This window comes from Homalodisca vitripennis, chromosome 7, assembly GCF_021130785.1.
Source record: "Homalodisca vitripennis isolate AUS2020 chromosome 7, UT_GWSS_2.1, whole genome shotgun sequence".
Lineage (NCBI taxonomy): Eukaryota > Metazoa > Arthropoda > Insecta > Hemiptera > Cicadellidae > Homalodisca > Homalodisca vitripennis.
Window position 1 is genome coordinate 109,856,150 of NC_060213.1, and position 12,333 is coordinate 109,868,482.

The following is a 12,333-nucleotide window of genomic DNA, read 5'->3' on the forward strand; positions in this document are numbered from 1 at the left end:
GTGACAGACACGGCCAAATACTAAATTATATAATCGTAAAAAGTAAGGACTAAGGGCTCTGTGGTGTAATGGTAGCACCCGACAAGTGAGAGATCCGGGTTCGAATCCCGGCGGAGCAAGTAATTTTTGTGATTCAATGTTAATTTACATTAAATTCGGCTATTGTCAATAAGCAAATTTAATTTATATATATATATATATATATATATATATATATATATATATGTATATATGTATGTATATATATATATATATATATATATATATATATATATATATACGTGTGTTTTGTGTGCCTGTGTGTGTGTGTGTGTGTGTGTGTGTGTGTGTGTGTGTGTGTGTGACTTTGTGTGTTTTAAGTTAATAATTCTACACTATAGGGTTATGTTTATGTTAGAATATTATATTGAATCGTGAACTAAAATCCTTTTTGAAAATTACAGTATTTTACTTGAGACACGTAATTCTGTATTAAACCACCATCATTATGAACATAAACTTCTAACTAAATAATAAATAAACAACCAATCATACACATGGAAACCATTGAAACATATGTTATATTTACATGAAACAGTTGTCATTTTGATTCTGCGTTTAATATTTTTCAAAGATAGAGTTCGTCTTACTTTTTAGATTGCTATTTAATATTTTGTGAGGATCTTTGTTATAACTCTGATAAAAATGTAATTCTTCTTTCGTGTATAATTTTTTCTCCTTTCCTTTCGATATCCAAAATTGCCATGTTCTTTCAATATTTTTGTAGTTATGGCCAGTTCCTAATAAACTTTAAGCGAAATTCGATTCTATTGTAGAAATTGTATTTGTTTTCAAAGCTTGTATATGTTCTTTCAACATTTCATTAAAATTTCTGCAAGTTTTTCTAATATAATAGCCACCACAGTCACTACAGTTAATTTTAATTATAAGGTAAAGTGGAAACGTTGCAGAACATTAATCTATAAAATTTACTATGCCTTCCTTTGCAAATTCGTGACAAAATGTTTTCTTTATGTTCTGATTTTTAAATCTAAAATAATTGATTTTAATTATCATCTTTGATCTATTTCATGACGAATAATGTGTATATCAAAAAATTCAAAATTGATTTCCTAGAGTTTAAAATCATATTTAAAAGCAAGAACAAAACAGCAGATGTTTGTGAAAGCAAGGATATATTTCCAAACCACGTCACAACAAAGCAAACGAAAACTCTGCTTTAAACAAGAATAGGGTATTAATGGTGTGTTTCAAAGGGATAAAAACGTGTAGTGGCTCTTGAGTGCTGTCTCAGCCATGGCTTTAATGTCCCGGTTTCCTTTAATTAATTGGCCTCCGTTTGTTCTTGTCCCCTTTATACTCGTACTCTTCCCCTAACGATTAACTTAAACTTATAATGATTAAATCTCATTTATAACACTAAGCTGGAGTAACTTACTTGGTTTTATGGTAATTGTTCCTTCTTTTCTATAGAATTGAGGTGGCTCATGTTGAGTTCTGGTTGGAACAAGTTGAAATATTATCATAATTTATTATTTCTTTAATAAATATTTGGGAAATAAACTCTTTGCATATTGCCCTTACACTTAACCTATAAACACTTACATTAATAGGCCAATATTAAAAAAAGTATTTGTCACACACCCTGCTTTAAAAATCTATTTTATCACTAGCGTGAATTTATACCAAATAACCATGAATTCATTAGCAATCTTAGTTATATATCTAGGTTTACTTTGAAAACCGAATATAAGGTGAGTTCCAAATTTTATGCTAACTAAAGGGATCTTAGAAACCATAACAGATGCAGCTAAGGTTGAACGAACAAAATTTGTATGTCAAGACCAACAAATAAATGTGGTTAAAATAGCTAATAAGTATTCTCGCTGCACTCAAAAACTGTTTTGGGTCAAAATCTTGAAACTGTCACAGCCCTCTATTAGTGCATATTATAACTTTTTTTGCATTAAATCTGCATTAAATTTATTATTCTCTAAAAACCAAATGGGTACGGTTTATGAAAATAATCATAATTTGTACAGATGATATATATTACGTGTATATTTATTCCTGTTAGTTATATATATATATTATGCGGTGACGAACAGAATGCTTTCAGAGGTTAATACTCTAAGCACAAAGTTAATATTGAAACAATAGTCACTATTAATAACTGTATTAAAATACGGTTCCGTTTTAAAGCTTTATATTACATACTTAACGTGAAATCGGATCCGACTATCCTATATAGAAAACAGGATCCAATAATATGATTCATATTTTTAGTTCTTTCAGGTAAAAGAAGATTTCTGTATGAATAGTTGAGCAATATTCAATATATCATAACGCAACTCATGTGTACTTGAAACGAATATCAAAACACAGCAGCTATATTACATAAGTAAACAATATTGCTTTTCACACATGATTTTTATTAGCTTGCTGTTATTGTATCTTTCGTAATTCCATTTATAAACTCATTTAATATTAAATAAATTAATTTACTAGCAGTTACTCATCATCAATTAAATTTTATTATTATCCCTCAAATTGAATTTTGGTATTGTTATCGTGCATCTATAGTTATACATAGGGTTTAATATATATATATATATTTATATATACCAGGGTTTTCATAAATGAATGGTGCAATTTTGAATGCTTATAAACAATTTGCTATGCAAGGTAGAAAATATGGTTGACACCTCTGAATTCTTCAGCTCAATTAGTTTTATTGCTCTAATGTCAGTATGGTGTATTTTCAACAAGATGGTGCGCCACCCCATTATAAGGACTTTGTTCGTGATGCTTTAAATGACAAGTTTGGACAAAGATGGATAGGTCAAGGTGGCCCAATAGCATGGCCTCCTAGAAGCCCGGATTTGACTCCATGCGATTTTTTTTGTGGGGATACGTGAAAAACATTGTTTATTCTCAGAAGATCCGTGATTTAGCTCATTTAAAGGAAAGGCTTTATGAGGCAGTATCATCGGTTACAAGAGACATGCTGCACAGTGTATGGGCCGAGATCGACCATAGATTAGATGTCTGCAGAGCTATCGGTGGTGGACACATTGAAATGTACTAAATGTATCAGTATAAAATTGTTTTTAACGAGGATTCTAATGAAATAAATATTTTTAATGTACTTCGTACGGTTCTCTTTTTATTTTATGTTTAAATTGTACCATTAATTTATGAAAACCCTGTATATATATTAAACCCTATGTATAACTATATATATATATATATATATATATATATATATATATATATATATATATATATGTATGTATATATGTATAGATATATATGAATGAATGTATTGTATTAGCTTATAGTAATAATTAGACAATATGTTTTAATCACTTCAAATTAATAATTTCACGGTTGTATGTATATAATATACAAATGTTTACCACAATTAAATTCAAAATACAACTTTAAGGACCTGAAAGATAATTGAATGTAATTATGTATCTCAACTATAGTAAAATATGGTTATATAGGTTCCCGCTGACAAGTACTGTACTTGCGGGGCCTCAGAAATGTTTAATTTCTTGAATAAATGCAATTCAATAATAAAATAATATATATATATAATATATATATATATATATATATATATATATATATATATATATATATAGGGCGTAAAGGTTTTATTCCTAACGATTAGGCCAGCGTGTCTATTTCAATTACATTAACTACAATTACTCAGTGTTAGCTACATATATAATATATAATTATAAACTTCTATCAAAAATCAACGTGTGAAGATATGTTTGTTCACTATTACATAAACTTTTTGCTGTATTATAGTTTCAATAAAATGTCAATCATTTTGGTGCCAGAACAAAAACTTCTTTTGGCTTCGCATTCGAAAGTGTTCATTTTTTAAATATTTTTATATTTGGACAGGAATCAAGTACTTCTGTTCTGTTTTTAAATGAGGAACTAAAATATTGTATAGATTCTTGGTGACATCTGCTTTTAGTGTGCGACATATATTCAACTTTAAAGTGCATTTGAAGTGCAAAACCAAAATTTAAATACACTTATCATTGATATGTAGGAGAAAACCGGAGGCAGAGTGTTATCATAAGTAGAACTACATAGACTCCTACTTCTTTCCCGGTATTAATGGTCGATATTTGGAGAGTACTCGACGGATACCTCAGTCAAACCACCAAGAGAGGATTATCCCCATGTAGAATGGATTTACATTCTCGGTAAAATTGAGATATTTGACGAAGTGACTCGCCGTAGCCTTCTGACGTAATAAGTTACGGAGAACGACCTTCGGAAAGTCTTTATTGACCTCTGATGTAAATCTTATACTCAAAGAAAGGAGCGTTTAGTTTCAGAGTACGCATTGCACTACATCCTAGGAGAATCCTCCTTCCAATAGAGGAATTAATATGGGGCACAAAACATTGATAGTGAGAATTCAAGTAAAACTTCTTCTCACTGAATTGACCATTGCAGCACAGTGAAGCAACATTAAACAAACGGAAGCAATGGAGGATATTTGGGATATTACAAGGATCATTTCTAACAGGAAGACAATACACGGTTGTTCCCAGAATCGTTTATTGCCTTATACCAACGCGAGAATGATGAGGCCTTTTACATTTAGGATAGCTTTAACGACCTAACATCTCACGTAATATTAGCGATGGTTTCCTTATGTGTGAAAATGAAACTTTCATGGACAAGTTCGTTTTTTTCATGAAGGTTATTTAAGGGGTGCCCTTCTAAGTCAATGTCATTTAACTGTGCGTACTAAACGTTTTGTCATGGAAATGGTCCAAACACACTTACAAATATGTGTTGGCTTTCCCGGGAATAGACCCGTAACCCCTCGGTTAGAGAGCTACAGCCTTACCCCTACGCTACTTGTGGAGGTTGGAGATGGAGTCGATGCCTAATCTGTTCGACATGCTAAAAGTTTGAAAGCCTTTCTGAAATGTTTCAGGGGGAAGCATTGCTTTTGTATAAAAACAATAGAGGTAGATTTTCGTCCTAGGTACAGTTTGTACAATGCTTTTAATCTCAATTTATGCCATTATGGTGCGACCAGAAGAAGAAATTAGGCACCGAATCCAAGTAGAAAACAAGTTGCTTATGTGCCTTGCAGTTTCACTTTCTACTTTGATTAAATGTTCGAACCAGTTAAACTTAACATAATATATCATATTACTAATAAACCCATCAAGCAAGGAATCTAGATGGTAATATTCTGTATTCCAACCACAAATAACCTCTTAATCAAAAAGCTATGGTTTATTATTAAATGGTACATTGAAAACAGTTTAAATTATACCGGGTTTTTACAACAGTTTATACAAACCGAGATATGAATATTTAAAAATATAATTCACCAGAGATACTCTTCGTGAGATAACTTTACTCATTAATTGACATAGAAATACACTTTTCTGTGAATGATAGGCGTATTATATTAATCTATTTGCAAAATGAAAAGATACGAAGTATCACTGTGTAAGGATGATTTTTATATGGATGTATATATACCTAAACAATGGTCTTTTTTAAAATTCTGCAATAGCTTACTTTATAGATAAATCTCTAATAATATTTATTTAACTCTTTAGGGTATCAGATGTTAACATAAATGATAAATAAAATATAATTTACTTCATTACAACGAAACTTAATTAATACAATGAATATCTCAGACAATCTCAATGAAAGTTCTTATCAAGCAGTCAAGAGATGAAACAGAACTTATTAAGAACTTTCAGCTCTGAGACCACATTCCGTGCCAAGTGGCTGAACACGACGTGGAGACGATGCTATAACCTGACTATGTGCCTCTGAGACAAAGCCACCATGGCACAAATGGCATCTAGTGGTTTAGAAGCCATTTGGCGTCCTAACTTCGGTCAATGACATAATTTCCCTCTTTTTTTTAACTATAAACGTTGTCCCTCAACAATGTCGAACACTGATCTGTACCATGTAACCTATATTAGGTCAAACCGTCCTAAAGCATTGCGGTAACTATTAAGATTAACATGTAGACAAAGGTCCGGCTTAAATAAAATCAAGGTGGAAGAACACTACACCATGTTTCACGTACCTGCTTTTATCAAGATTGTTACTACGTGTAGGTACAGACTTTTAAATATTAAAATGTTTTTGAAACATGTGACATGGTTTATATTTTATTTTATTGTAATAAATTATCTGCAATAATCTCCTTAGTATCGTGCTCACATTAATGCTCAGCAAAGTTAAATGGAGTGATGTGCACTAATATTAAACTCAATGATGTCTATTTAGAAATGAGGCACGCAGAAATTGGTCAGATACTGAGATATCATGGGCATAGACAGACAGACAGAAACTTCCCCGCCCCACAAACGGTAATAACTATATTTAAACACATATAATGGTTGGTTCATCTGTTGCGTGGAATAAGCATGTTAAAAGTCTCTTGACGTTGCGTACCCCTTCCGCGTGGTTATATTAGTAACTCATTTTCTAGTAAATCTAAGTTTTGTAATTTTGCATTCCTGAATCCAACTTCTTTAATTATGTCTTACATGACATTTAGTATATATTATATGACATACACGTTTCAGGGTTTCACAGTGGCGCTATTCTACTGTTTCCTGAACACCGAGGTGCAGAACACAGTACGTCACCACTGGGAGGTCTGGAGGGATTCCAGGGAGCTGGGCTCCAGCAGACGATACTGGTCGAAGGATTGGTCCCCTAACACGCGTACAGATAGTATCAGGTCAGAAAATAACACCTTCCAATTCATATGCAAACCATCCTTAAAGTGTCCAGCTCAAATGACATATATAAATATTTCAGTGTCACGGTGGAAAATTATCTTTAGACAATAGGTCTTAAACCAAGTCCTATGATGACTAAATATGGCTCTCCATAGCAATGGCCAAATATTTCAAGAAGTTCATTGTGCAAGCAATGTTTCGAAGTGGTGTGAAAAATAATATATTGAGGTTAATCATTTAGAAATTTTGACTTTGCATCCTGAAAACTTATAGGATTACCTTTAAAACTTTGCTGAAAATCTCTATTTTAAAAATTAATTTAAAACTTTTGATTCTTTGACTGAATTTTCTGTAATACACATCAGTTACCTGTTTATGTTGAATATACAAACTTAGCAAATAAGTTTATAATATTCATTGAATTTTTTATCCATAAGTACACGTAATGTTTTTTAATACAAGATGATTGGAAAGCTGAATTACACTTCTCACGCTATTACAAATATAGGTTTTTATTTTTTGTATTGTAATTATAAGTATATATAACAAATCTTGCAATATTGTAACTTCTTTAATAGCTTTTCCTAATTTTTCGTTATATCTAATTAACTTACACACCAAATATATTTATAAATATTTTTCGTTTTGTCAGTTAAAAAATAATTTTATTAAGAGACTCCCGATGTGGTCCTACTACTTGCTTCTTTGACATTTACTTAATTCCAGGTTATACAGCAGTCACCACGTTGCGCCTTTGAAGCGAGAGTCAACCGCAAGTGACTCTCATCTGGCACCTCAACATTACAACAAGAGAGAGTCCACCATCAGCAACGTGACGACACTCACAGTGTATAACGGCTCTGGTCTGTCACTCAGACCTCCCCTTAGTCCGCACAGAGATGTTGAGATCATCTAGAGAAACCATTGCCCTTTTGGGGTGATTTAGTGATCTCACTCTCCGTCTTCCTTCGAGATTTTGTCATTCCAGGAATCTGTGTATAAGTGTGATAATCTTCTAAAGGGACAATAGTCCCGAAATGAACATTGAAACCATCTGGAAAAATAGTCTCTCGGTACAGTCTTTAAAATACTTCAAGGAGAACATCGGCACTCTTTGTGATGTTGAAATAATAACCACTTAAATTTTAAATTGATATAAAAGCCCGCATATTTTTACGTAGGCTTGACTAAGTGGTGATATTATTAAGTTTTATTAAACAGTAAGACTTCCTTCTGCATACATAACACAACGACTGGAAAAAATATGTGGATGATACTAACATATACGCTGCAGAAAGATAATATTACCCCAATATTATTATAATGTGCGTCGAAATGTATTTAAGTAACAATCTACCTGTTAAGTTTGCAGACGGCATCTCGATTATTTACCAGCAATTTTTGCAGTCTCATGTTGGCATTGGAAATTTAACGGATTTTTTAACATCCTGTTAGTGTTAAGATAAAAAAATATCATTATGGAGTTTTGTAGAAATTTCTTATCATTACACTGAAACTAGCAGCAATTAATGTTTCTGGAACTAAATGGCGTTATTGTAGATATACTGTATTTACTGATACTTTCAGAATGGCTCAATGAAGATAAGTTTGTTAACAAACCCTGAACTAACTGTAATGTACTCTAAAAACGTGTTTAAATAACAAACTACTTTCAATAGCACTTAATTAAAAAAAATAATACTGCCTCTTAAAATTACGTTAAAAATATACCGCCTTCGTTACCAGTCTGATCGGGAAGATTCAATTGTAAAATTTTAAATACATAGACGAGAAACCTTATTGGCAGGTTGCATTGTAAGGGTCACTTCTTCGACAACGCTTTTTTCTCAAACAGTTAAGTTTTGTTGGTTACTTTAATATTTAGTTTTATTGGCGTAACATAATAAAATAACATAAATAATATAACAAATGTGTATATAAAATTATTTATTCGTTAAATATTTTACATACAATTATTGATATATTTAACGTTATTTAAATATAGAGACAAAATATTATAACCTTATTTTTCTATGACATTACATTTGGTAAACATGATCAGTTACAATAACCAAAGTAATAAATATTTAAATGCATTAAATGCATTATTATAAGTTTATTTGAAATATACACCTTAGTTGTACAAACACAATTACTGAATTTGTAGTTTTATCAGGGCTATAAAGAACTCAGTGATATAGTTATATTGTTTTGAATACAAAGTAAGAGGCTAGTTACCCGACATAACAAATGTTACCCTCATGCAACCAAGTAGTATGTGGCAATCCTAATACTGAATTGAAATTTTGTTATTTCCAAAACAAAAACTATAATAATAAAAATTAAATATAAGTAAAATCAACACTCTGTTGTATCACTACATGTTCGTTCTTTCAAGATGTATCAAATATTTGAGTATAATGTACATAGTGTTTCAAAATAGCCTGCGTATATAAGCTGGCATGTACAGATAACACTATCTATCCCTTTACTATATCTAATGTTAGTACAGTGGTAATTGCACTTAAAACATACTGTTGATTACGGCTCAAGTAAAACATTGTATAAAATATTATATGGATATTATTTCTTTATATAATTTACAGAGACTTACAGTATGTGTATATGAGTGAAAATGTGTAAATATACGTTTTCACAGTTACTTTAACGATTTCAGTAATAATGGCTAAAGTTTTTTAACGGCTATGAAAGGTTTAAAATGATAGATTTCGGACATTTCCCATCGTTATAAGTTACGTCGTTTCGGGGAATGAAATGTATCACCTTCGTCAGGTGCTAATATAATTAATGCACAAAAAAGAAAGAACAATTTTGTACTAGAGAAAAACCCCAGGCATTGTCAGAATACAGGGTGCAAGTCACGAACACAAGTCACCAGCACGAGAATTCAAGAGTACTATGATAAATTACATTAGTACAGGAGTAAGTAGGAGACTTACTTATGTACTTAGTTATGTTAAGACTTAAAAATTAATGTCAAAATCCAGCTGCCTCGCAGAGTGTCATCTGAAACAATAAGACGCGAATTGGTGCTAATATAATTAATGCACAAAAAAGAAAGAAACATTTTGTACTAGAGAAAAACCCCAGGCATTGTCAGAATACAGGGTGCAAGTCACGAACACAAGTCACCAGCACGAGAATTCAAGAGTACTACGATAAATTACATTAGTACAGGAGTGAGTAGGAGACTTACTTATGTACTTAGTTATGTTAAGACTTAAAAATTAATGTCGAAATCCAGCTGCCTCGCAGAGTGTCATCTGAAACAATAAGACGCGAATTGGTGCTAATATAATTAATGCACAAAAAAGAAAGAACAATTTTGTACTAGAGAAAAACCCCAGGCATTGTCAGAATACAGGGTGCAAGTCACGAACACAAGTCACCAGCACGAGAATTCAAGAGTACTATGATAAACTACATTAGTACAGGAGTAAGTAGGAGACTTAATTATGTACTTAGTTATGTTAAGACTTAAAAATTAATGTCGCAATCCAGCTGCCTCGCAGAGTGTCATCTGAAACAATAATACGCGAATTGGTGCTAATATAATTAATGCACAAAAAAAAAAGAAAAATTTTGTACTAGAGAAAAAACCCAGGCGTTGTCAGAATACAGGGTGCAAGTCACGAACACAAGTCACCAGCACGAGAATTCAAGAGTACTATGATAAATTACATTAGTACAGGAGTGAGTAGGAGACTTACTTATGTACTTAGTTATGTTAAGACTTAAAAATTAATGTCGAAATCCAGCTGCCTCGCAGAGTGTCATCTGAAACAATAAGACGCGAATTGGTGCTAATATAATTAATGCACAAAAAAGAAAGAAACAATTTTGTACTAGAGAAAAACCCCAGGCATTGTCAGAATACAGGGTGCAAGTCACGAACACAAGTCACCAGCACGAGAATTCAAGAGTACTATGATAAACTACATTAGTACAGGAGTAAGTAGGAGACTTACTTATGTACTTAGTTATGTTAAGACTTAAAAATTAATGTCGCAATCCAGCTGCCTCGCAGAGTGTCATCTGAAACAATAATACGCGAATTGGTGCTAATATAATTAATGCACAAAAAAGAAAGAAAATTTTGTACTAGAGAAAAAACCCAGGCGTTGTCAGAATACAGGGTGCAAGTCACGAACTCAAGTCACCAGCACGAGAATTCAAGAGTACTATGATAAACTACATTAGTACAGGAGTAAGTAGGAGACTTACTTATGAACTTAGTTATGTTATCTGAAACAATAAGACGCGAATTGGTGCTAATATAATTAATGCATAAGAAAGAAAGAACAATTTTTTACTAGAGAAAAAAACCCAGGCGTTGTCAGAATACAGGGTGCAAGTCACGAACTCAAGTCACCAGCACGAGAATTCAAGAGTACTATGATAAATTACATTAGTACAGGAGTGAGTAGGAGACTTACTTATGTACTTAATTATGTACTTATGTCATCTGAAACAATAAGACGCGAAAGCCATGGTCGAGAAATAGAAGGGGAAAAGGCAGCCGCATCCGGTCCTATATTTAACCCGAAGAAGAGGATTGATGTCAACCCTCGAAACTTTGCATAAACATTCTGTAAAATATAAAAACTGTAAATGTTCTAAATCCCATTAACATTTTAATACAGTCTAATAGCAAATTACTAAAATGTCTTATTCATTTAGCTTAAAGGAAATACTTAAGATACAGTTTAACGGAGTGGGGAGGTATAAAACGACAAATACTATTCTTCTATTATATTTTTTACGTAGAAACGTAAGATATATTCTTATATCACTTATGCTGTTCCATTTCCATAATTTCTTTATTATTGAATAAAACTCAAGCATAGTACTTACATTTTTTAGAACGTGGATGTTTGAAATCATTTTATGAACCGGTGGTTTATATTTGTTGAATACTGATGAAAATAGATAAAACCGAAACATAAAACAGCTAGTCTTGTAATAAATAAATAATAAAAAAACAATTTCGATATCCTCAAAAATTACTATAAAATTTACATGAATTGCTTCCAAATACGTGCTTGTGGAGACCGTTATCTATATACGTTAATAAAATAACAAAAAAAATTTGAGTTTTATAACAAACTTCTTATTTTTATTATTTTAAAGTTATACACAATTACAATAGCACGAACCTTTGCTCTGCGTAAAAATTGTAAGTCTTAGTTTATTCTTTATTCTTTAAGAAAGAAATCAACTCTCAGACAGTGTAATGGGATAGGCGTTGAAATATTTTTTTTACGATGACATTGTATACAAATTTGAATTAAATAAATGTTGTAATTTAAATAAAATGGCTCTTGGCCTTTAAAATATGTAATAATACTGTGCATTTTCACACACACACACACACACACACACACACACACACACACACACACACACACACACACACACACACACACACACACACACACACACACACACACACACACACACACACACACACACACACACACACACACACACACACACACACACACACACACACACACACACACAGAAATACAAGCACCGATAT

At 32.0% G+C, this 12,333-nt stretch overlaps 1 protein-coding gene across 1 annotated transcript in view; it reads left to right on the plus strand.

Annotated features, from left to right (window-relative positions):
- LOC124366199 (diuretic hormone receptor-like) overlaps positions 1 to 10,612 on the plus strand; it is a 77,864-nt gene extending 67,252 nt beyond the window's left edge. The window contains exons 11-12 of the mRNA XM_046822565.1: positions 6,612 to 6,769; positions 7,497 to 10,612. Coding sequence (XP_046678521.1) covers positions 6,612 to 6,769; positions 7,497 to 7,686 — 348 coding nt within the window. The 3' untranslated portion in view covers positions 7,687 to 10,612. The remainder of the gene's footprint in view (positions 1 to 6,611; positions 6,770 to 7,496) is intronic.
- The last annotated feature ends 1,721 nt before the right edge of the window (positions 10,613 to 12,333 follow it).